The sequence below is a fragment of the Grampus griseus genome (genome assembly GCF_964374135.1).
Source record: "Grampus griseus genome assembly, chromosome: 1".
Lineage (NCBI taxonomy): Eukaryota > Metazoa > Chordata > Mammalia > Artiodactyla > Delphinidae > Grampus > Grampus griseus.
The window spans coordinates 156,586,490-156,613,156 of record NC_139017.1 but is presented as its reverse complement, the minus strand read 5'-3'; the positions used below and the strand labels follow the sequence as shown (position 1 = coordinate 156,613,156).

The 26,667-nt window shown below is 49.3% G+C and overlaps 2 protein-coding genes across 2 annotated transcripts in view; one reads left to right on the top strand and one right to left on the bottom strand.

Moving 5' to 3' along the window:
- CSMD2 (CUB and Sushi multiple domains 2) overlaps positions 1-26,667 on the bottom strand; it is a gene marked incomplete at both ends in the record, with an annotated part of 666,759 nt that overhangs the window by 358,930 nt on the left and 281,162 nt on the right.
- On the top strand, positions 7,045-7,602 carry HMGB4 (high mobility group box 4; the record flags this gene model as incomplete). The annotated part of the gene is made up of 1 exon (XM_082658229.1): positions 7,045-7,602. One exon carries the CDS (start codon positions 7,045-7,047, stop codon positions 7,600-7,602), a length of 558 nt encoding a protein of 185 aa, XP_082514355.1.

Sequence of the window (26,667 nt, the reverse complement as noted above, 5' to 3'; positions counted from 1 at the left end):
GCTACCTGAACAACACACCAGAGACCCCGCCGTTAGCACGGTGGAGCCAAAACAAGCAGAGGGGAGAGGAGAGAGACAGGAAGGAAGACTTGGAAATGGGGGAGGGGAGAGTTCCTGTCTTATATCACTCACCCCCAGCACATCTAAGTTAACGTCTTATATTCGTGGTTTCAAGTGGCGGAAACCCTGATTAAATCGGCGTGGAGTAGAGAAGAAATTACCTGCTGCCACAGTCACGATGTAGCTGCCCCAGGGATGACTAGACCCAGGGACTCAGATGCCGCAGGCCCGTCTCTGGGTCCGTCTGTGCTGTGCTCTGTCTCTGGCTTCATCCTCGCTACTGCAGATGGTGCCGCTAGAGGCTGGGACTGTGGCCATACTTAGCAGCTCCCTGATTCACTCTCCCAGCTTCACCCCCAGAGAGAAAACGAAGATCTCTTCCCTTGGGTTCAATTAGGAAAAGCTCGCTGGGAGCCTCTGATTAGTCTAGCTGGGGTTGTGTCCACACCTAGGGCCGAGGGCATGGGCCCCACTAGAGCTCCATGACTGGTTTTGGGGACAGTTCTCCCAAAGAAGGAATGGGCTCGAAAGAAGGGAGGGGTGCCAGGCAGATAAAAGATGTCCACTGTGGTTGAAAGAGGCAGGGGTTTGGACAGAAAGATCAGGGGCCACTCTTCCTAGTCTGTGGTGTCAGGGAGGGGCTTTGTCAAGGCCCGTGAGGGGTACCCACAGCTGGCTGTGGGGGTTATCTTCTCAGAGGTGGTCTTGCTCTAGCTCTCATCCTCTCCCCCTCTGCCAAAGGTAAACCTGCCAAAGGTAAACACGTATGCCTGGTCCCCCGCATGCTGACCCCATTCTTACACCTGATCATCTGTCCCATTTCCTGTCCACCTGTTCACTAGCCCACTGGGCTAGGTGCTGAGCCCGTACTTGGCTTTGGCTAGCCTCTGCCCATGAGAGTGGACCCAGGCTCCGTGTGTACCTGCCGAGGGGTTCAGTGGGCCATCCGGGTCAGTCTACATGCTGAACTCGGGGCATCTTATGACCTGGGGATAACTTCACCAGATGCATCTGGAATCAGGATCAATCCAGATGGGAAAAGTCTCCCCAGAACCCGGTAAGTGTTGAGATTCAGACACCTTCTCTCTTTCCACCTGCTCTCCTCCTGCAGTATTTGGCCTTGTTCCTTGCCAGCTTCCCCTTCTCCTTGGCCCCAAGGGAGTTCCTAGACGCTCAGTAGAGGTTAAACACATAGACTTTGGAGTCAAACCAACCTGAGTTTGAGGCCTGGCTCTGCCACTCATTGCTGTGAAATGAGAACAGAGTTGCAAAGACAGTACAGAAATTTCCTGTATACCCCTCCCCCAGCTTCCCCTAATATTAGCATCTAACATGACCATGGTCCATGTATCAAAACTAAGAAATCAACATTGGTACTGTACCATTAGCTCAATGGAAGACTTTATTCACATTTCCCCAGTTTTTCTGCTAACGTTCCCTAGTTTTTGTTCCAGGATCCAATCCAGCGTTTCTCATCTGCCCTGGACATATTAATCTCTCTCTCTCTAGGCTTCTGGAGGTGATCTACCTAAAGCATTAACATCATTTGTATTAAACTACCATGGTCACATCTGACTAACATTTCTTGGCATGAGGTCCATGCCAAAGAGCCTAACCCTGCTCATGACCATGTCTTCCCCACCGGTCTGGCTTCCAGGAAATTTCAGAAGCCTCCTACCACCACCAATCCTGAGACGTATCCATCCCTCCAACACGGCTTACCGATGGCCATTAAAGCAGCAGCCGCAATGCTCCAGCAACTCAGCTACTGGTTGAAATGTGTGTGTGTGCGGGAGCACACGTGTGCACATGAGTGATGAGTGAGCGAGTGAATGAACTGAAAGTATAAAAGAGTGAATTAACTGGTAAGCCAGTGAGCGAATCAGTGACTTAATGAGTCAGCGAGAGAGTGAAGTGTGTAAAATGGACTAGGTCGTGCTCCCGACCCCCTCCAGTAATCCATTAAGCGGCGGCATACATTCCTCATCGCTGTTAACACAAGCAGGGGTTAAGAACTGCACAGGAATAGTTACAGACCACCAGTTGGATACCGTGTTCCTTTCTTATTGCTGCTTTCACAAATGACTGCAAATGTAGTGGCTTAAAACAACACAGATTAATTATCTGACAGTTCTGGAGGCCAGAAGTCCCAAATGGGTGTCACTGCGCCAAGGTCAAGGTGTCTGTGGGGCTGTACTCTCTCCGGAGGCTCTAGGGGTGAATCCGTTGGCTTGCCTTTCCTGGCTTCTAGTGGTTACCTTCCTTTCTCGGCCTGTGGTCTCTTTCTGTATCTTCAAAGCCAACCGTGTAGCATCTTCAAATCTCTCTCTGACTCTGACCCTCTGCATCTGTCATCATATCTCCATCTCTAACTCTGAAACTCCTGCCTTTCTCTGATATTGACCCATGTGATTACATCAGCCCCACTCAGACAGTCCAGGATAATCTTCCCAACCCCAAATCTTTAACACAATCATATCTGCGAAGTTCCTTTTGCCACGTAAGGTAACATATTCATGGGCGTTGGGGCCTAGGATGTGGACATCTTCGTGGAGCCATGCTTCTACGTGCCACAGATGCTTTGCTCCGAGGTCAAGTGCAGCACTGATTCCCACCCTAAAGGAGAAAGGGCAGCAGGGGGATGGAGAGAGCATCACGGCGTGTATCACGTGCCCCTGCCACGTACTTCTTCTCCTCATGTTGTTGCTGTTATGGCCTGGGATTTAAAAAATTTCCCCAAATTTGATGCTTGCCCCCAAACTTGAGAAACACTGTGACAGATGATATGCCAGGAGCATATGCTGCTACAATTGAGGATAAAATTTGCCCTAGGATTCCTGGAGAAGGATTAGAAGTGGGGTGCCTCAACCCTGGGTGCACACTCCCATCAGCTGGGGAGATTAAAAAAAACTTATTTTGAAATGAGCATGGAATTGCAAAGACAGTATAGAAATTTCCTGTATACCCCTCCCCTAGCTTCCCTTAATATTAGCATCTTACATAACCATGATCCATGTAGCAAAACTAAGAAACCGCACCGGTACATTAATATTGGCTCGATGGAAGACTTTATTGCATCTCCCCAGGTTTCCCACTAGGGCCCCTTTTCGCTCCAGGATCCAGTCCAGCATTTCTCTTGCATGGGGGCACCATGTCTACAGAGTCTCCTCCAGTCTGTCGGCTTCTCAGGCTTTCCTTGTTTTCTCAAGACCTTGAGACTTTTGTACTGGTCGAGTATTTTGTAGACTGACCTTTAATTCGGGTTGGTCTAATATTTTCTCACGATTAGACCAGGGTTATGGATTTGGGGGAAGAATACCACTGGGTGAGATGCTCTTATTATCGCATCATCGAAGGGGGTGTGTGATATCAGCGGGGCCTATTACTGATAGTCTTTGCTTTGATCCCTTGGTTACAGTGGTATCTGCCCCCTTCCTCCACTATAAGGAGTTGGTGTTACCGCTGCCGAGAAAGAGGCTCTCACCACCTCCAAGGTGTGTGTGGGGGGGTCCATCCCAACCCGCCTAAACAGTGTTTTCCAAATCCACCCATGGATTGTGACCCATTTGCAGGTCATAAGCTCAGACCGTGGGGTGCATTTTAAAGAAAAAAATAAAATAGAGGAGACTATGACAGCATAGAATGGAGAAGAAAAGAGGACGTCACACACATAGTAGGTATAGTTTCGTAAAACTTCTGTTTCTGCAAACTTTATGTGCTCAGAGACCTCATCTTTACAATGGGGATAAAAGTAGCATGCCCTGACTCGCACCCCACACACAGGGCTGTCACGAGGATTAGATGGGCTGATGTGGGTGAAGTGCTTAGAACAGAGGCACACGTTAGGCACTGTATCAATTATTATTATGAAGTGTGCATGTGCATAAATGGGTTACGGTGTAAAATTCGTTTCTTCTTGTAGACTGCAATCCAAAAGTCTGCAAATACTGAACTCACATCTCTAGACCGGGGTGGGCAGGCTTACGAGCCCCAACCCAACGCCTGTGTTTGTGAAGTTTCACTGGTGCACAGCCACTCGTTCGTTTACGTGTTGTCTTTTGAGCTATGATGGCAGAGCCGAGAACTTGCAACAGAAAATGCACGGCCCACGAAGCCTGCACTATTTACTACTTGGACCTCCAGAGCAGCACCCCTGCCTGCAGGTCATCTCATGGTACAAAGGACATTAGACACTTCTTCCTAAGCCACGTGGCCTTGTCCTGCCACCGCCCGGCAGGCACACCGGCCCCTGCAGGCCCCTCTGGGCCGTGTGACTGCCCAGCGCTCAGGCCTCCAGAAGCTCGATACCCTTCTTCTTTGGATGGATGCCCACACTTGCTTTATTTATCCACCTCCGCTGTGAAACCTCCGCTGTTCACGCTGGAAGGTTAGAAACACAGCACACTGGTCGGGGTCCCAGCAGGAAACAGATGGCCACTCGAATTAGAATAATTGGAGGAGTGTTTAACAAAGAGGCTATTTACAGAGGGATGGGCAAGGTGTTGGAAAGCCACAAGGGAGAGCTGAATCCTCAGAGGCTAGTAAAGGTGGAGCTCTTACCACCCTCAGCAGGGGCGACAAGGAGAGGGAACCTGGAAGGAGAGTCATTTCCAGAGGATGCCTTAAGAGGAGATGGGGCTTTCAGCCTCCCTGGGGCTGGGGAGCCAGTTCCAGGCAATCCCGTGGGGAGGGAGCCAGAGAGTAACTGCCTTGACCTCACCTCTCTCCCTCCCTCCCTGATGTCCTGTTGGGGTCCCCATTGGTCAAACTGAAGTGGAAGCCGGAGGGCATAGGAGCCACTGATGTGGTCCATATGGGCCAGCTTCCCAGGACAGGGAGCATGCTGGGGAAGGATGGAAAGGAGCAAACCTCAGATGCCGGCGCACACAGCATCGATTTAGAAAGTCTGGTGTATTTACTTCTCCCGCAGCTCCACTAGACAAAGGGGTGCCCCGCTTCACCCCGCCAAGTCGGGAATGTGGCCCCAACACCAAAGGACTGTCATAGGTTTCACCTTAACTGTCTTCCCTTCCTAGATCTGCTAGGCTCCGGGTGGCTCTCATGGAGTTAATGTTCCTGGACCTTATCGTCCTAAGAGGGGGCAGAAGGTTGTGAACAGAGGCACAGAGAAGCTGCTGGGCGTTTTGTGAGTCTGAGCTAAAGCTGATTATCACGTCTGGATGTTACGCAAGTTCCTCCTCACAACCCAGCCTTCTAGCCCAGGAAGGAGCTGTGTCTCATTCATCTTGTTAGCCCAGCTCAAGTCCAACAGACAGACGAGCCAACCTCTGGCCACCGTGGGACAAAGAACCCTAGCGGCAAAAAGCTCCCTAGGCTGAGAAGTGTCCCCAGATTAAACTGTTCCCACTGGCCAGACCTCTCTGCCCCCACCGCTGGCCCGGACACCCTGACCTGGCATCTGGTATCTCACGGGCTCCCCAGTCCGGCCACAGAACTACAGCATGTCACCGCGAGGGTCTTTCTTGGCCCGTGGAACACTGATTCCACATCACTGATTTCATAGATGAAACATCATAGGCTTACAGGAAGGAAGGGACTGGCTTGGGTAGCCCAGCCGCCTCGTGGTGAGCTGGGACTAGAATTCAGGCTTGGAGACTCTAGTCAATATCCATCTTTCTTTTATGTAAGATGGAAGGTGAAATCGGTTGTGGAGCCTTGGAAATGGCCTTGGCCAAAATTCAAAATGTGGTCTAGCCTCAGGCAAGTTTCAGTGTCAGACTCAGCTCAGCTGCTGAGGCCACGCACCCGGACCCTAGGCCCCCCAGGCAGCTGTTCTGTGCAGGTGGCATGAAGCAGAGGCTCCGGTCCGGCAAATCGGTTCAAATCCAGATCCAACCTGTTAGTGGCTGTTTTACCTGAAACAGGTTAATTTTATGTTAATGAGACTCAGTGTTCCAGTCCTGTAAACCTGGCTCTGTCATCAAGCACTGAGTGGTATCAACTCCACGACCAGGTAAGCAAGGACTTCGCAATGTCCAAAGGTCCATAAATGACACTTTTCTTTTCTTTTCCCTCCAGCTGGAAGACTGACGGAATATTTGCAACTTTTCTCTCAAAAAGCCAGAGGCCGACTCGTTTGAGTGAAGCTGCTAGGGCTCTGTGCTCTAGCCCCAAGAAACGGGGACCCCCGGGATAAAGGCAGGGGGGCCTCCTGACAGGCCAAGGATTCTGCCTCATTTTCATGGACTCAGGCGTAATTAGTAAAATCTTAAGGTTCTCCTCCTGTCTTCCCTAACCTCCGCCCCACCCCCAATTTCCTCAGAGAAATGAAGAGTTCAGACATATAGGCCAAGTGCTTGGGTTTTAAATTAGACGACTCTGTCCTGACAGGAACCGAGTCACAGCTGCCACACCTGATTATTTTTAGAGTTACTACTAAACTCTTTGTACAGGATGAGCTGCCACTGTTCAAGGCAAACAGAAAGACTTCCCATTTCATCATGACAGCTCTGGAGCCATCCACCTCCTCGTGTTCATTATTTCCAAGCTGTCTTTGGAAGGGATGAGGCGGCATCTTGACAATCGTACGGCGGGGAAGGCAGACCCCGTGGTTTGTTACTACAACCGAGGGATGGAAAGCTCCCCAACTGAGCAAAGCCCACTGCCTCCAGGAAACCAAGGAGAAACATTCCGGGGGCGCGGGTACCGCTCCAGAGCCTTCTCTGCATGAACCATTATCTTTCACGAGAAGCAAAATGTGATCGCCAAGTAGCCAACCAGTAAGAGCACCTGTATGCAAATGCCACCAGCACTGGCCTGGAGTGGCCAGCTTGTGAGTGATGTCACAATCCCCTCTGACCCAACAATGCCACCACCACTGAAAAGGGGACCCGTGCCTGCAGCTCTTACAGAGAGAAACATTCACCACCAGCAGAGCACCTTCTAATTGCTCCTGGAGTGTGGCAGACAAAAGTCTCTGCCGTCTGAGTTACTAGATCCAGAAAATAAAATGACCTTACGAACATGGGAAAAGAAGTCCAGCTAAGGCCCAAGGCAAATGTCTCTTCTTACATCCACTTTTTGCTGGATTACAGAAACAAGTTCATGGAGCAGAAGCCAAACACCCACCTTGGCTTTAAAGAGTTCTCTAGAAAGTGTTCGGAGAAATGGAGGTCTATCTCAAAGCACGAAAAGGCCAAATATGAAGCCCTGGCTAAGCTCGACAAAGCCCGATACCAGGAGGAGATGCTGAGTTACCCTGGCAGGAGGAAGAAGAGAAAGCGGGACCCCGGCGCACCCAGACGGCCTCCATCGTCCTTCCTACTCTTCTGCCAAGACCACTACGCCCAGCTCAAGTGGGAGAATCCAAACTGGTCAGTAGTGCAGGTGGCAAAGGCCTCGGGGAAGATGTGGTCAGCAATGACAGCCTACGACAAGCAGCCCTACGAACAAAGGGCAGCTTTCCTGAGAGCGAAGTACCAAGAGGAACTGGGCATCTACCGTAAGGCCAGGAAGAAGAGCCTCCAAAGGTCGGCTAAGAACCGGCGCAGACGGTTCAAAGAAACTGTCAGACGCAACTGATGGATCCAATTAGAAATAAAATGCCATTCTCCGGTACTGCCTGTCCCTGGTCTCTTGTGTAGCATTAGGGGGGCCATTGCTGCCGCTTTGGGCAACAAGTGAGTGGCATGGTGGAGCTGAGATCAGGGTTTGGAAACTGATCCCAGGAGGGGCTGGCTTTGGGACAAGAGTCTGAAGAGTGTGTGGTCCGTACTTACCGGGCTCGGCTTGGGCAGGCAGGGTGGGGTGGGGCTCTCCAGGTGTAAAGAAGCTAGGAGTCCTGGGGGTGGGAGCATCCTGGTCCCAAGTGGTTCTCCAGGGTGGAGGACCCTACTCAGAGTGAAGTGAGCAAACGCCAGCCCTGCCACCCTCCTCGCCAGGAGGGCAAAAGGCCTGGAGTCCAGGTCAGGCTCCCAATTCAGGCCCCAGCAGAGGCTGGGAAACGAGTTGAGGTGGGCCTTAGGGGACTCAGTGTCTCCAGGGATTCCAGAACTGGTCCTCCAGCAAGGCTTAGATACTATTAGTGGGTCAGGATGAGACTCCAGTGGTGGTCCCTAGTCTAGTCCCTAGGATGAAGCATGGGGCTGATTTTACAAAAGGAGGCATCTGACTCTGCCCCAAGTACTGTAACTTGGAGAGAACCCTTTTCTTGACATTTTGGTGAGCATCTCCCCGGTCATTTTTCTGTGGACGTAAGCACAACACAGAGTGGATATTTGCTGCCTGTATGACCACCGCGGCATCCATTCCTCTTCTCCTGCTCACAACACACTGACTCCATCCTGACCAAGGCTGGATCAGATGGAATCCCCCTGGCTACAGTGATTGGCTCAGTGATGGTCATGTGACCCAAGTTGGTCCAATCAGAGTAGACCTCAGGACTCGTGTGAGGAATCCTAGGGGAGGATGCGGCCCTGGGGGCTGTTGGCAGCCATCTGCCTCATTCTCAGGCCAAAATGTTAGTCCCTTTGGCATCCCGGACTTTTCATTGAAGATAAGCCCACACGTTTTGGATTTTGTCTAAGATAGTTTGAGTTCGGTTTTCTGTCACTTAAAATGAGTCAAAACTTGTCATTTGATACAAATGGGATTGTTCCATCTACTATGACTGTATTTTTCAGGCAATAATACACTGTGGGCAACGTTTCACACCAATCTAGATTGATATGGAATATTCTGAAATGGCCCTTGACCTCTGATATCGAAGAGACTGGGCCCAAATGCAAAATTTTTTGGTCACCAGGTTCTGCATGCAGAAGACTTCCTCAATTCCAGCTCTAAACCCCTATTCCCTGAGGGATCTGCATCTCTGTAGCCTGCTGTGGTTTCAAATTTTACTTTTGGAACAAAAATAAAAATATGTAGTTTTGAATAGCCTTTTGGAACTGGGTCAGCCTTTAGGGGGTGACAGGTAATAGAGTGGAGTGATTTAGAAATTCAGGGTCTGGAACCAAGGCCATTTACGAAGGGCTCCCACGCGCCAGACCCTGTGCTGGGTACCAGGAGGCCCAATGTGGTCTACTGTTAGGTTCCTGCCCTGACGAGAGGGATGGACACAGGCACGAACCACAGCCCTACAAGGCCCGAGGAGAGTGTAGACTGCACAAAGAGCTGGGGGTGGGAGCGAGTACCACCTACCAAGGCACCGGCTGAAGTCTCCATGGAGGAAGCAGCTTCACGCTCCTCGGCAACCTTGTACTTACGTTGGCCGGATTCCTGTTCCCCCTCTCCCATTCCCCACAGGTGCTGTTCCAACTTGTCTCTGCTTCCCCTCCAGCCCAACCTCCAATCTCTCAGGAGACACCCTCATTTCCTGCTTCATGGAGAATACAGAGATCATCAAACGAAGCACTGTCGGTTTTCTTCCTTCTCAACGTGTCATCCACAGCCATCTTCCCTCCTGGTCTCACGCCTCATAGCCAGAACCCTCTCACTATCCTCTTCCCCACCAACCTCGGGCCCTTGCTCCTCCTGTAAAGATGCTGACCCTCCAGCCTGTAAGCTTGCTGTCCTGACACAAGTGGTTCTGATCACTGGCAGGACCTTGGGCAAGTAAGCTCTCGTTCCTCTGTCTCAGGTTTCTCATCTGTGCAAAGGGGATGATGCCTGCCCCTCAGGCTGTTTTAGTGATTAAATGATGTAACACACGCAAAAGCATTTGGCACGGTCCTTAGCACATAAAAGGTACTGTGGTTGACCCTCTAGGGTGGCTGTCCTATGATTTCCCCCTCCTGGTGTTCACACCCTGGTACGACCCCCCTCCCATTAAATGTGGGCAGAATCTGTGACTTCCCTTGTTTTTTTCCTTTTTTGGCCGCGCCACATGGCATGCGGGATCTTAGTTCCCCGACCAGGGGTCAAACCTGCGCCCCCTGTAGTGGAAGCATGGAGTCTTAACCACTGGACCGCCAGGGAAGTTCCCCTGTGACTTGCCTTTAACCAACAGAATAGGGCAGGGGAGATGGGACGTGATTTCCTCTGTGATTACACCATGGTATATAAAACTCTATCTTGCTGGTGGATTTGCTCTATAGAGATTATTCCTGCTGGCTTGATGAAGTAAGTGCCCAAGCTGGGAAAGCCCACGTGGCAAGGAACTGTGGGGAACCTCTAGGAGTTGAAGGTGCCTCGGACCAACAGCCAGGAAAAAACCAAAGCTCTCAGTCCTACAGACACAAGAAACTAAGTGCTGCAGCAACCACGTGAGCGGGGAAGCGTATCCTTCCCCAGCTGAGCCTCCACATGAGAACTCAGCCCTGGTTGACACCCTGATTGCAGCCTTGTGAGACCTCAAGTGGTGGACCCAGCTAAGCTGTTACCGGATTCGGGCCCAGAGAAATGAGGAGATAATGAACATGTGTTGTTTTAAGCCAACAAGTTTGTGGTAATGGGCTACACAGCAATAGATAACTAATACAGTACTCAATAAATGCCAGCTTCCTTGTCATCTTAAAATAAACCATCTTTAACTTTCTTTCTCCCTCCAGCCTCTACCCCACCTGTTTAATTTCTTTTCCTTTGCTACCAACCTCTGGAAGGTGGCGGACACCCCCCAGTGCTAATTAGATCCTGACTTGTACTCTGCAGTGGTTCCGGGGAGGCTGTCTTGTTTCCAGCCTGGCTTTTGGTGGGCAGCGGCTGTGTGTTACATGACAGTCCCCTCTGGGAAGAGGGCCCCCACACAGCTGGACCCCAGCCCTCATGCCACTCTTTTCTGGTTTCCTCTGTGATTAATTACGTGGATGTGGGTGGCTAAGTCAGAGTTTTGACAACAGTTTGCAGCGCCCCCGCTGAAAACTAACTCTATTAACAGTCCTTTATGAAAAAGCCAACAGGAGGCTGTGAATCTGCTGGCTTCTGATGACTGTAATGTAATGACAGTGAAAGGGGAAGGAGGGGAGGAGAAGTAGGGGGAGCCTGGGTCTAAGATAATGGGCGAGAGGAAAAGCAGGCAGAAAACCTGGTGCGGTACCAGCATTCCACGCAGACCCACTCAGCTGGGCTCAGGGGCCCCTGCCCTGGGGAAGAAGGAGGCTGAGTCTTTGGGCCCATGGCTGTCTTAATGCCTGAATCATTCCACTCTGACCCTTCTCTCCCGGAGCCTTTTCCTGTGTTCATTTATTCAGCAAATATTCATGTCAATCTTAAGCCTGCAACGTACCAGAAACTGTTCTACTACCAGGGAGGCAGCGAGGCCCCTGATCTCTTATAAATAAACAAGTCAACAAATAAACACACCAGGTCATTTTTTGATAGTGTCAAGTGCTCTGAAGAAAATAAACCGGGCTAATGAGATAAACAATGACAAGTGGGGTTGAGGGCGCTTTAAATGGGTGGTCAGAGAAGATGACATTTGGGTTTTCATTTAAAGGACGAGAAGGAGCCAGGCCCGCCAAGGCCTTAGGGAAGAGTTGTTCAAGTAGAAGGACAGCAAGTGCAAAGATCCTGAGGCAGGAGTGAGCTTGGCATATTAGACAGAGGGAGGCTAGAATGACTAGCTAAGGAGGTGTCCAAGCAAAGGTGAGTGAGTGGCTGAGATGCAGTTGGAGAGGACAGGCCTTGGCAAGGAGTTTATTTTGAAACCTAAGGGCTATGGGGGCCAAAGAGGCTTTTCTGCGGGGGATCCATGTGCTTCCATTTCCACTTCTGGTTAATGGTCATTCTAGCGTCTTCAAAGACTACCAAGGCCAATAAGGGGATGCTAGCGCCTCCCAGGTCTGCAAGAGAAAGAGGCAAGGCTAGCGAATACCAAATCCATGACCTTCTTCCCTTTTGGAGGGGAGATAACCAGGAACCTCCACCTGGTCCTCCTGGGAGCAGCTGTAAGCTAAAAATCAAATGTGGAAGCGGTGAAACGTCTCTCCCTGTGATTTGTTTTCCCAGAGATGGGGGGAAGGACAGACACGGGTGGCAAAATATTCCAGGAGCGCACTGCTTCCCAGGCCTCAGATTTCCATGTGGAGCAGCTCCCACAGTGGTTCTCAACTTTGAGGCCGCATTAGAATCACCTCAGACCTTATTAAGATACAGAATGCTGGGCCCCACCCCTGGAGTTTGATTCAATTCTTCTGGGAGTTGGGCCTAATTTGCATTAGGATAATAATTTGCATTTCTAAAAGTTCCCAGGTGGTACTGATGCTGCTGGTCCCAGGACCACAGAGGAGTTCTTTCTCCTCGCGCAGCCCTGGCATTTACTCTGAAGAGGAGGCATCACTGATCTGCCTAGTAGGTTGAGAGAGAGGAAGCGCTGGCCTGCTCTTCCCTCCTCCCCCAGCCAATCCCAGCTGCAAAGTGGGCCCAGGTCTGCTCTCCAACCAGTTCATCAGCAATAAAGGTGAAAGGTTCATCCTCATCTGTCTTTCTCTTTCATCTGCCAACTGATTCTGAACTTGACAAAGGAGTATTTATTTGTCTGTTCGTTTATTGATTTGGGGGGCTTCCCTCAAATCACAACGGAGGAGTCGATTCCAGTTGCAAACAATCGATTAGCATCTGGGCCACACAGCATCACTGGGATCTTAGAGTTGATTTCAGCCTCCACTAAAGCATGTTTGGGGACAAAAAGGTCCAGTTTCTGGGCCTATAAGACTGAGGACCAGGCCCCTGGCCAGGGTGAGGTCACCAGGGTGAAGTCACAAAGCCCTGGCACCTTTGTGTCTCGTCATGCACCTCTAATCACACGCCCACAAACGATACCTGCCCTCCAGGTGTGCGGGAGGATAAACGAAATGTCTGGGACATCCTTGTAAATGAAGTCTGATGTGTCAGAAGTGTCCAGCAGATGGGGGTGCCTGCCCTGGTCTCTAAGGGATGCTTCAAAGGAGGAGAGAACAACACACACAAAGGCAGTTCAAGCAGGAGAAAGAGCCTGGCCAAAGGCCAAAAGGGGGTCATGTGACCCTGCAGACCGGCCTTGACCTCTGGGTGGATCAGCAGTGAGGCCCTGAGCGTCCCCCTGTGGCCACCCCCTTGTAACAGTTGCCTTGCAACAGCTCCCCCTACTTGTTGCTCCCTTTCCAGTCCTTTCTCTGCTCCAGCTGGCTGAGCCATATGTGAAGACTCCTCCCCGTCAGCAGTGAAACATTTCAGTGGTTGCCCCTCACTACGGGAGTCTGACACAGGATAATCAGGCCACTGCTGCCTCACGAGTTGCACTGTCGCCCACACTCAGCTTCTGAAATGGCTCCCAGTGAACCAGGCCTTCTGGGATTCACACCCTTGTGTGATTCCTCCCTTTGAGTGTGGGCTGGACCTAATGACTTCCTTCTAATGCACAGAATAGGGCCGAAGTGACAGGATATCTCTGCTTCGGAAGGGACTAGGCTACGAAAGACTCTCTCTGGCTCTCTCTCTTTCTCGCTTTTGCTCAGAGCAAACCGACATGTTGAAAGCCACACTGTAGAGAGGCCCACATGGCAAGGAATTGAGGGTGCCTTCTGGTCAATGCCCAGCAAGGAACTGAGGCCCTCAAACAGCTGGCAAGGACCTGAATCCTGCCAGCAACCATGAGTAAGCTTGGAAGCAGACACTTTTATTGCAACTTTATGACAGGCCCGGCTAAGCCGTACCTGATTCCTGAGCCGTAGCAACTAAGGTGATAGATGTGGTTTCATGGCACTGAGGTTTGGGATAATTTGTTACAAACTGAAATAGATAATGAATACAGATTTTGGTATCAAGAGGGGGATAGTGCCATGAAAAATATCTAAAAAAGTGAGATGTCTTTGGAACCAGGCGGTGGGTAGAGGCTGGGAGTATTCTGAAGACCTTGTTAGAGAAACCTGGACCTTGAGGATGTTGCTGGTGAAGGTTCAAAAGGAAGTGAGAACATGTTACTGGAAACTGGAAAAAAGGGGTCCTTGTTATGCAGTGGAAGAAAGTTTAGCGACAATGTCGTCTGCAGGGATATGGAAGGCAGGACACGCACCGAATCAACTTTGTGATCTAGCTAAGGAGGTGTCCAAGCAAAGGGTTGAAGGTACTGGCTGGTTTCTTCTTGCTGCTTATGTGAGAAGAGAGATAAATTGAGGGAAAGGTGGTTGAAAAGGAGCCAGACTTCATAGTTTGGAAAGTTCTCAGCCTCCCAAGACAGCAAAGGATGCTAAAATTAAGAGATGGCTTTGAGCAGTGTTGAGAAAAGGTGGTCTGGAGATAAAGCTGAGGGTGTGACTGTGCAGCCTTTGGCTAAGACCTAGGAAAGCTCAAAGGACTGTAGTATTATTCAGCCACATAAAGGCCCTTTAGAGAGATTAGGGTGGGCCTTACAGATCCCCAAGATCAAACAATAGGGCCTCTGGGAAGCATATGAGCATCGTCCCTTGACCTTCTTAGCGGAAGCCCAAGGTAGAGAAGTTTAGTTCAAAGAAATCTGTGGTTGTGGCTTTTGTGTAAGAGAGTGGCTCTCGATGAAATTTACAGAAGACCCACAAAGTTTTGGAGAAAACTATTATCAGAAGAAACACTGTCAGCTTGGACTAAAAAGGACAGAGACAGTACAAAACAAAAAAAGGTCACTGGCCTCCCAAAATTCTCAGCAGGAAGCAGGCTGAAGAAAAGTCAGCTTCAAACATGCACTTCCTTTCATGAAAAAAAGAAAAAAAAAAAAGGAAGACTCAGAGGGAGAAACCAAAAACTCAGAAGGTGCAGTTAAATATTCCCAGATTTTAAAACTAATCAAGAAACTTCCAATATATTCCTGGATGGATTTCAGAACTGTTATGGACCAGGGACTTTTTTCTGCCCCACATTGTCCCCCATTTTGAGTAAGAATGTCTAGAGCCATTACCCTGTACCTATCCCACCACTGTATGTCAGGTGAGTGGGGACAGAGAACTTGTCCGTCTAGTTTGGCAGAGCTACTGATCCAGAGTTACAGCACTCTAGGACCTGTACTCAAGGAACTACACCCAAGAGCTTCAACCACACTTGAACTTGATTTAGATGGTGAGGTTCTGGACTTTGTGCTGATGCTTTCACGGGATGAGGCTTTTGGGGGCCTTGGGAAGGGGTAACTGTGTGTCGCATGTGGCAAGGACATGAATCATTGGGGGCTGGAGGGCAGCTGGCGGTAGGCAGCTTCAGAAGTGACTAAACGGTCTTTGTCTCCTGGCATTCACACCCTTGTACAGCCCCCTCCCCTGGTGTGTGGGCTGGACCTAGTGACTTCCAACACAGGGAATACAGCAAAAGTGACGGGCTGCCGCTTCTGAGATTAGCTTATAGAAGACTGTGGCTCCTGTCTTCCTCTCTCTCGGAGTCACCCTGACGAAGCCAGAAGCCATGTTGAAAGCTACCCTATGGAAAGGAACGGAGGTAGCCTCTGGTCAACAGCACTGAGGAACTCAAAATCCTTCAAAGCACCCTGGGAATAAGCTTCGAGCAAATCCTTTTCCCCAGCTGAGCTTTGAGATGATCACAGCCCTGGAATACTCCTTGATGGCGGCCCTGTGAGAAACTAAGCCTGGAGAAGAACCCAGCTGAGCCACACCCAGGTTCCTAACATGCAGACAAGGTGATAAACGTTGCTTCAAACCATAAGTTTTGGGATGATTTGTTAAACAGGAATAGATACTTAATACACCCACCCTAAGGTCCTGCCCTACAGTATTTCTCCCAGAAACACTATACTCTCCTCAGGGCCTTTGCACATGCTACTCCAGGGTGAACTCATCCTACCTTTTAGGTCTGGTAAACTTCCGCCTTCAGACAAGACTCAGGTCAAGTGTCCCTTCCTCCAGGAAGCCCTCTTGGACCCTCCCACCCTCTTCTGCGCTCCCATATCACATCACCATCTCATTCATATCACATCTTAACTAGTGTTTGTCTTGACTAGTGAAGGAGGGCAGGTGCCTTGCCTTATTCATCCTGGTACCCTTAAAATCTAACACAATGCTTGACATGCAGTAAAATAATAATAGAAAACTGTTATTTACGTACCTATGCCATGCCTGGTAGTGTTTGAGGCAATTTACATGTACCGATCTTATTTACTCATAAACTGAATGAGGCAGAAACTTTAAACACCCCCATTTTGCAGATGAGGAACTGAGACTCTAGGCGAGGCGCTTGGTGCTGCAAAATGAGCAATGGAACCTGGAGAGGCTCCTCCCGTCCCGGGCTTGGTGGCAGTGTCAGTTCCCTCCTCTCTCTCGGGAACTCTACACAGGCAGAGTTGGGCCAGGAGGCCCAGACACACACTCTGTGTTTGGCATTTCCGGAGAAATACCTGGATCTTTCCCTTGGCGCCTCCGAGGCAGGGCTTGGCTGTCACCCAGAGAATTTGTTGGGCACCAGAAATCACACCTCCAGCTCTCTGCTCACAGCTGTGCCTCTGGCCCGCAGGCAGGATAAGCGTTTCCCCGCCCTCACACCCTGTCATTACAAACCATGTAAATTCCTCGATACTCATGTTGAAATGAACAGATGCGGCTCTGTATTTTTAATGCATTATCTGCAATTAGCAGCAGTGGGCATGAAAGAGCTCTGCGGTCCCTGGGGCTGCCCCTGGTGGATGCAGCTGCGAGTACATTTGCGCTGAAGAATCCAGCCCGGCTCCTCTGGCCCACGCGGCTCTGGCGAGTGGGTGAGGGAGCGTCCATTTGCACAGCGTCTGCTCTGCCAGGAAGCAGAAGGGGGCCTGCCAACACCTGATGGTCACTCCACTGCCGACCTGGCCCTCCTGCCATCCCCCCCAATGCTGTCTAAACACCCTGAGAGGATGTCCTCCACCCGCATGTCACGGGTGATAAAGGTTTTTTACGGGCTTGGGGTCTGCAGTGTGGAGTAAAGGTCTGTGAGAAAATGCAAAAGGGTGTGCTGCCGTGCCCAGGGCAAACGTAAGGGGGTGTCTGCATGGATTTCAGAGAAGAAGGTGCTGGTTGGTGAGAGGTACCTGTGCACACCAGCTCCATCCGAAGGAGGAAGATATTTTTGGTAATACATATAATGCTAATAACCAGCATGTATTGGGCACTTACTGTGTTCCAGGACCTGACTTAATGCTCGCCGGGCATCAGCAGAAGGCAGTGTCAATTCCCCCTGCCCCTGCCACCTCCAACCACAGACCACAGCCAAAGACCACCGGGAATCCACCTGTAGTTGAACAAAGGGGATTTTTGGCTCTTTGCCGAGAGAGGGAGAACACACAGCCCTGGGAACTGTGGGGCATCTCAGTAACAGGAGGTTGGAAAGAACTTACTGTAGGAATTAGGTTTGCGTTAGGTGATTTGGGGGAGGTTCAAAGAAGTGGAGCTTTGCTCTGGATTGGATGCTGTCAGGAAGTCAATATACTTCTACCATTGGGTACTTAATAAATTTTATCTAGAAGGTGGGAGGAATGAAGCAAGACTAAAGTTGGAATTGGTAAAGGAGCAGCTGTCACTCATGTTAGCCAAGAGGGAGGGGGATGGTCGGTCACTTTAGTTTTTCCGTAATGTCCTTGTTTGTGTCTGAGTTCAGATGCGGTTACGAAGTAGTCTTGTTTTTGTCTTAATCCATCACGGTCGTGTAGCGCTCACATGCCAAAGTCTAGGTGTGGGGTACAGGCCAGCTCCCAGCACCAGGCCAGTCTCTGGTCCTCAGGGGCTGCTGTTCCCTTTCCCAACAGGCCCTGTTATTGTGCCAGTTTACGGAAAAAAGAAATTGAGGCTCAGAGAGTTGCCAAAGCTAAGAAGTGGTGCTGTGATTCCAGCATCACTGAAACTGTAGTGGGTGCGGAGGGACTCAGGGGACAGGAGGGGAAGGGGTATGACTACGGGAAGCCAGGCTGACCATGAAGGGGACTGGCTACGATGGTGAAATAGAGAGCTGGATATCTTCACTTTCGAAATCTGTCCCTGCCACTTACTAGCTACCCGGCCCTGGGCCATTTTCTGAACATCTTAGATCCAATTTCTTCTTACGCATGATGGGAATATAAAAGTCTGCTTCCCACAGTTATTGTGAGAAAAAAAAAATGGAAGAGACACAGTGTAAGGCACCTATGCAACACTGGGGGACAGAAGAGTCCCCTCCGAGCACTTCCTGTGTGCCAGCCACTGTTCTGAATATCTCACATGTACAGACTCATCTAACACAGCCACCCCGTGAGGCAGGTTCTATTAGAGTCCCTGGTTTGCAGGAGAGAAGATGGAGGTACAGAGAGGTTAAGCAACTTCTCTGAGGTCACACAGCTATCAAGGAGCAGAACTCAGGCATGCTGGCTCCAGCACCCTCACTCTACTCCCTCATGGTAGCTGTTGGATCACAGCCCCTTCCCTTCCCTTGCTGCAAGGACTTCAACTTCAACGAGTCTAGTCCATTTTGATGGTGATTGTGTACTCTGGAACTCCCCTGGTCCCAGACTTTTGCTCATGGAAGGGTCTAAGCTGCTCGCTTGGCTCTGGTTCGGAGAGCACTTGTTTCCTTTTGGAAGGTCAAAACACTCTCGGCATGACAAATACTATAGATTCAGCTCACTGCAGTGGATAGATCAAATAAAACATAGTATTGCCTTATTGGTATTCCTGTACCTTTCAGTAAGTAGTAAAACCAGAGAGAAAAACACTGAGAAATGAGTAAAAACTAAAAGGGGCCCAGGGCGGGGTCGGAGGGAAAGACTCAGTGCTGCAGCCAAAGCCCTCCTGCGCCACGGCTGATGTGAGGGCAGAAGGCTGCCCGAGAGGAAAGGGGTCAGAAGTGGCTAGTCGGGCCCCTCCCATCCCACAGCAGCAGGCGGCTGTTCAGAGTGGCCTCAGTGCCACAGTCCAAGGCTGAACCAGCTCTGGTTAGTCCTAAGCGGTTGAGCAGGTTTGTAGTTTGTGTCCCCAGTTCTGGAAGACTGGGAGGCAAGGACTCCTGGGCCCAGGGACGCCAGTAATCAAGGTCCTTCCTGCCTGCAACCCCCTCCAGGCCGCGTTCCACCACCACTTGAGGGAGATGAAGTCCTCGAACTCCCATCAACATTCCCTCTGCTGTTTCATGCAATCCCACATCACTGTCATCAACCTTCTTGAGGCTCATCTGTTCTTAATTATATCTCTAAATCCCGAGGCATTACAACTGTGCGAATTGGGGGAATTTAGCTGCTTAGAGGATTCACAGTAATCACAGTAATCTCTGGTATTTACAGAGCTTCCCTTTGTAGACTGTGAAAGCCAGACAGACAACATTGTAGTGGTGAGGGCCCCGTGAAATTGCTCTCAAGTTCTCTTCGCAGAGGGCCAGGCCCTTAGTCGGTCTGATTTTGTTTTGCTCGAGGAGGTAGATGAGAAAAGTAGTTTTCTCCGTTACCTCCTGAGGGAGACCGAGGAGAAGCTGGAACGGTGAAACCCACGTAGAAGATATGCCTTGGACTGCGTGCCCAGCCCAAGCCCTCTGCTCAGGACTGCCGTGCTGCCCCCTCCTCAGCTCGCCGCGGAAGGGGTGGGCTCCTTCCCGCAGCTATGTCTGTTCCAGTTGAGCACCCCCCTCCTTGGTATCAGCTGATTGGATAAGAAGTTGACACTCGACTAATGAGCTGGGCCAACCAGATCCTCTCTCTTGCTAATTCAAGGCAACAGATGTGGAAACTGGGAGTCAGTCAGTTGGTCCCTAAAGCTAGAAGGTCAGGCAGACTCAGGGATGGGAGTGACCATCGGGGACTGTGTGTACTGCTTAACAATCAGAGCGAAGGGGAGTAGACTATGACACCTGAGAGAGCTGCTCTCCAGCACTTTCTGTCCCATGTATTTAGTCAGTAAACCCTTTGGATTCCATCCAGGAGCCATCCCCATGAGGCCATTACCGCATGAAGGTGAGGCATTGGAAACAACCTGAAACTCCTGCATTGTTTTCTGACACTCCATGCCTTCCCTTCAGCTTCAGTGGAAGACGAGGCCAGGTCCCGTTGGTACATGAGATGGGAGCAGCCGGTACCACAGGTGAGTGGGAGCCGCCCATGGCCCATTCCAGAGACCCCTGCTGACCTTTATCAGAAGCCAACATGGGCCTCCCCAGAGTGCTGGGGTGTGAGGCACGGCTGCCCTTGGACTCCACAGCTTGAAGGAAAAGGACTGAGAAGAGTCCCTGCAAAGAAGCCATTGTTATGACACAGCACAGCCATCTGGTCCCCACATTGATCTGACAGCGGCAGCAGGGGTGGAACGCAGCAGGCACGGAGGCCCTGGGAGCACAATGCAATGCAGAGCCCTCATTGATCCGTGTACCTGCCTGAGGACTGGCCAGACTCTCTGTGTTTAAAAGACACTCACGGAAGGTCAGGGCTGGAAGGGCACCTTAGGGAGCCCCAGGACAGCCCAGCGTTGTCACAAATGGGAAAAACAAGCCCCAAAGACACTACTGAGATGTGACCTTTCCATTTCAATCAAGGGAGTTCAAACAGCATTCGCTGTTTATTGGGCAGTTTTGCGGGAAAAGGGGGGCGGGTATTGTTGTGCTTTGTAGCCCTATGCTGCCCTCCCACAGGGAGAAAAGCAAAGAGAATATATATTTATGTGGAGTCTGTAGGACTGAATCTTAAGTACTTGGCCTAAAAAAAAAAGAAAAAAGAAAAAAAAGCACATAGTTACCACCAAGGTAAGCAATGTGTTGTCGCTAATTCAGAAGTCCCACCCCCCGGCCCCGCCCCCGCCCCGCCCCGCCACCCTGCTCCATGGGACACAGAGCAGCAAACCACAGATTTATCTCAGCCGGAGGTTCAAATAGAGTATGTGAGACAGTGGCTTCTGTGATGCCCGCCTTTGCTTAGCCACATATTCTGTTTCAACCTGCCCTGTCCCAGTGCCAGTGAGTCTCTAGCAGAAAATTCATCATGAGGCCCTTGTCCTCGAGTCAAGTGGATTCTGGAAATAGTCTGTTCTCCTCCCGCATACTCCCCACCCCAATCCAAGATGCCATGGGTTCTGTGGGGTTCAGCCCCCAGACCCCCTGCAGACTCTGTAGTTAACCATACCACTGACTTGTGGCCTGTCCGCCTAACTGGCCTGCTGTAGTCTCTGGTCCCCACTCCTGCTTCCTCATGGGCTAGGAGGCTGGTGAAACCTTCTGGCATTTCTGGGGTTTGGCCTCATTCTCCTGAGTGCTAGGATTTATCCTTCCCTTCTCCATCAGCCCACAAGTGTCCCTGACCTAAAATTCACACAAGCACCTAGGCCACGTGGCTACCCACTCTCTCAGAATTTTCCTTTTCAAAAATATGCAGGCCCACATGAGGGTAGAATCTGCCTTTTTCCCTGGTTGTTAATATGGACAGTTGGTCTGTTTTCAAGTCCTGCTCTAATCAGCATCACCATAGTTATAAGCATTGGTTTTAGAGTGAAAAGAGTTGGCCCTGAATTCTGTCCACACTACTGACCAAAGGTATGAACTTGGGTGACTAATTCTTCCAACTCCATTCTTCTGAGCCTCATTTTCCTCACCTGTGTAAAGTGGTTGTTAAAACCTATCCCACATTACCGGTACAGAGTAAATGAGAGCATACATGAAATAATGGATAGAAAGAACATAGCATAATGTAACACATAATACTAACATGTAACATTCACTGAGAGCTTTGATATGCTTTGTCCCATGAGCGGAGGGGTGGGGGGTGGGGGGGGAGGGGGCAGGTATTGTTGTGCTTTGTAGCCCTGGGCAAAGCGCTTTGCAAACATTATGTTAGTTAATTTGCACAGTAATCTTGTGAGATCCTATTTTCCCAAATTTTTAAATGAGAGCTTTGTGCCTTGAAAGGTTAAGTAAATTGCCCAAGGTCAACAGTGGGGTAGTGGTTGAGCAAGCACCAATTGTGACCTCGTGGAGACCAAAGATTATGATTTATCTCATTCAGTGTCTTAGTACAGTGCCTAATATACAGTAGGCACTTGAAAAATCTGTGTTGAATTAATGCATGGCTCCCAACGCAGTGCTCCTTCGCATAACTGGGTTGAGAGCTCAGCTTCATCAATTTATTTTTTCTCTCTCTGTCTTTTTTTTTTTTTTTTTGCAACTGGGGACACTAAGCTGTTCATTTGTGTTTTATTTCTGCCAGTATTTGTGTTCTTATCCTTAGTATGGCTATTACTGGATTTTTAATACATTCAAACCTTCTATCTGAATGGATGCATAATTTCCATGCCACTTACTCTTAATCAGAGAGTACCCACAGATTCAGCACTTTGGACAGAGCTGGGATTTTTTAGCTAATGGCTGTTGGTATTGTATTTGCATTTAAAAACTATTTCCAATAAGTGTGCGACCCACATATGAGAAAATACTGCATTCCCCACTCAGTGGTTCTGGCTCTCTCTTCCTTTTCATAGTCTATCAGATGAGAAAAGATTGCCATAAAGATTTTATGAGTCCAAGAGAAACATTACTCAAACAGGATTTATTTCGAAGGCATCATTCTGAAACCATGGCATGTTGTCTAAAAGGGAATCAAAGCTCATATTGGTGAAATTTTTATACTCAAATGAAGTCCAAATGTTGCATAAGATCCTCTTAATGTCTACCAAGTGAGCGACTTCTTCAATTTGGTTCAAATCAGCAGACAATTTATAGAGTATGTATTTTCAGCATCTCTGGGCCCATACTTGAAACCAGTGATAAGAGACAAGAATACGATCTTTGTCCATGTGCACTCACACAAGGAGAAAGGTAATTACGGGTTTGGTACTTTCAGCCCTTCATACTCTGGGACAAAAAATGTCTTTACGATGCCCAGTATATGTCAGGCACTCTGCTGAACACTGCAAGGAAAACAAGGCACATTTTCTACCTTCAAGGACCTACTGTCTGATTGGGGAGATACACATATCCTTATGCAGCACACTTTGTAGTGAGATAAGGGTTATGCTAGAAATAGGTAAAGAACTTGTCAGCTGGGAGCTGGTTCTAGAATTGTGTGAGATGTCTATCATCCTTTGTCTAGCTGACAAACTCCTATTCATTCTTCAAGAACCCAAATCAAACATCTTCTCCTCTGAATGCTTTCCTCACTGTTCAAGACAGAATTGGCCTTCCCTCTTTGGGGTTCCCACAAAATCTTGAATAAAGGGAAAGTGGGGGTGACAGACACTAAATAAGTAACTATTAAAAATATCTATGTCTATATCTATATCTATACACACACACACACATTTCTGCAGGGGTAAAGAGCAGGAAATAATTAACTATCAAGGAAGAGGTAGAGATACTTGAATTGATTCTGGAAAAATGTGGAGAAGGTCATTCCAGATGGAGAATGCAGGAAGGATAAAGGCATGACAGGATGCACGGTCATGATGTATTTACAGAATGGCAAGTAGCTACAGTGGCTGAAGCAAGGCAGGGGAGTGGTGGGAGGAGCTGGTGGTAGTGGGGAGAAGTGGCAGAAGATGAAGCTGCTGTTTTAGGATGGGGTCAGATTATGAAAATCCTCTGCTAAGAGGTTTGTTCCTCATCCTGCAGATGGTAGAAACTGTCAAAATGTATTTTAACTTTTACTGATTTTTCTGCATCCGGAAAGTAACATATGCTTGTTGTAAAACTTTAAGAGAACACAAAAGAACATAAAAAATACATTAGCACCCCATTCTGAGCTCATGGTGTTACTACTTTTCTTGTCTTCTTTCTTTAGTGACTATTATATATGTATGTGTGTAAAAATGTTAGTTCGTACTATATACACTGTTTCGTATGTTGATTTTTTTCACATAATATCATATTAAGCATTTTCCAATTTCTTTGAACATTCTTTGAAATTAATTGCTACACGTTTTATCAGCCACATGTACCACAGTTTATGGAACCATTAATGCTGGAAATATACTGTTTCCTTTTCCCCACTATAATAAACATCACTGCAAGGAACATCCTTGTGTATCCATTTTACAAAGACCTCTCACTATTTCCTCAAGATAAAGTCCTAAAAGTGGCATGCATTTTTTACGTTTTAATCATTATGTACTGTCAAACTACCTTCTCAGAAAACGTTCTGCCAATTTATAATACCACCAACTGGGCATGAGGCTCAAAGAAGTTAAATGACTTGCCTAAGATTAAACAGCTGGGGAGTGGAGGATTGGAAATCAAATGTGGGCACCGGTATCCACAGGGCTATGGCAGAGCTTTGGTGGGGAGACGGAGGATGGGGCGGCCAGAGGTAATTGAGTCTGTAGCACTGAAACTGACTTGGGTGAAGATGGATGGTCTAATGAGACAGCTTCAGAAGACAGGCTGTTCAACGGACAACACTTGCAATTTCATACTCTCTGTAAAGCTGCCTATGTCACGACTCTTCCCACTTGAGAGTGTTCAGACCAAAGAGGAACAAAACACATCTCCCTTTCTCTTGACTGTTACTCCTTTGTAGACGCAGGCCTTGGACTGGCATTAGTGCACATGGCACGTGTGAAAACTTGCCTGGTCATCTGAAGTGTGATTCAAGGAGGATTCCTCCTTCAGGCCTGAACAAGTCTACACTAGGCATACGCTTCGTTAAGCCATAAGGAAATCAGGCACCCATCTCTCTGGGCATACAGCATGTTTTCTCAGTTGTCTCATAACTAAGAAATGACTTGATAAGGGATAAAAGATTCAGGATCCCAGCTCTTTCAGTCCTCGTACCTTGATCTACTAGCTGACTTGTTTCTCCCCTCCCTCCCACTCCTTCCCTGAACAGCCATAAATGCAGTAATATAAGTCTAGGCAGAACATGAGGACCAAACTCGGGAAGTCATCGCATCAAAGTACCGTATCTTAGACACTACAGGCTTGGAAGGGATTCAGAGTTGCACTGAAGCTGAGTCCATAAATCCCACCATGACACCTCCAACTAGTGTTTGTCCGGCACATACTTAACTCCGACAGTCCTCCCGCAGAAAGCTGTTCTCTTCTAACTACTAGATCTCGCACCAAGTCAAGGTTTGACTCTTGCAACTACCCATCGTTTCAGTTTCTGCCAATTAGCTAAACTTTCTTCCCTATGATGGACACTTAACTACCTGAAAATAGGTACCATCTTCCTCTCAGTGTGCTGCAGCAGAAACGTCTAAGGCTTTGGAGTCGTACAGACCTGGCGTTCCGCTTCTGACTCTAGTAAACAGCTGTGCTTCTTAGGGCAAGTTGCTAAACATCTCCAAGTCTCCAGTTATTTCCTGGACCAAAAATAATGATGCACTTACCTCACTGGAGAGTAGTGAGGACTGAGTGAAATGTCAATAGTGCGGCAAGTGGCGGGTGGTTGATAGATGCTGGGTCCCCTCACAATTGTCTCTTTCTAAGTCAGTATTTCTCAAAGGTGCTCTCTGACTTGTTGCATCGAGATGGCCTAGGGTGGGTATTTAAAATGTAGATGTCTGGGTCATAGCCCTAATCCACTGAGTCACATTCAGTGGGAGTGGGATCTGGGAACTTCTATCTGTTTAGTTCGGGAAGTATCCATGTGCCGAGAAGTTGGAAGGCCTTAATTAAGACCTTTGGGAAGTCTCCAAAGCTACTCGGGGGTCCACACTCAAGTGCTGGTCTGTCTGATCCCTGAGTGAGACCCCACAGAGGACACATGCCTCTGAACTGGGAAGCAAGGCCTTGTTTGCAGGGAGTCTCACTCTTTTCTCGCTCAGTGGCCTTCCCTCTGTATTCCGGGATCTGGAATATGGAAGTGGGAGGGGATTGGGAAAGGTGCTGCCATGTAGATCAGGGCTTACACTGTTTTGATAATCCTCATATTGCCCAAGGGAGAGGATGAGCCCTTCAGAGGGGGAGAAGCAGGGCAGGGGCCCAGGGGTCAGCCAGGCAGATTGATATTAAGGGCACACTCCAGGCCAGGCCGGGAGCTGGAGGGCCAACACCATCGAGCAGTGGATGACAGAACGCCCTGGCCTTTCCTGGACACGCTGCATATCTGTGCAACCAACTCCAGACCTGCCCTCTGGTGGAGTGGGGCCCCCAGTGAGTCCTCACACTTGGAACAGTTTACGTACTTACCCTCGTGCCCCCTCGTCATCTCGGCTCCACTCTCTTTCCCTGCTGTGAGTTCTCCTAGGTGTGAGCTCTCTCCTTGTATGCAATTTTGTGCTGACGGCTCCCAAAAGTCTATTCACAACCCCCGCCCCTCCCCCAAACTTCAGAACCTCACATCCATCTACCTTAGACGGCCCCGTAGGCATCCAGTGCTTAACATGCCAGCACTCCCTTCACCACCTCTTGCCACCCACCTGCCACGCAAGCCAAGAGCGGGAGCCACCTCTATTCCTCCTCCTAATTAGTCCCCTGGGTTCACTGGATCACTAACCAAGTGACGACGCTGTGTGTGTGGTCTTCCAGTCTCTTAAATCCACCTCTCCATACAGTCTCCACTGTTACCACCTGTGTTTACTCAGGCCTCATCATTTCTCACCTGGGCTACTGCAACAATGGGCAGCTTGTGTCTGAGCCTGGATCTGTCCCTGCATCCGTCCCTCCATCCTGTTCTCCAGCAGCCGCCAGAGTGGTCTTTCAAAACGGCAAAGCTGATCACGTCATTCGCCTGCTATAAACCTTTCAGTGCCTCCCTACTGTCCCCAGAATAAAATGCAAAGAATCCGGCCTCCCTCTACCTCGTTGGGCTCATCCCCTCTCCGTTTTCCCACATCCTTCAGCTACATTTCC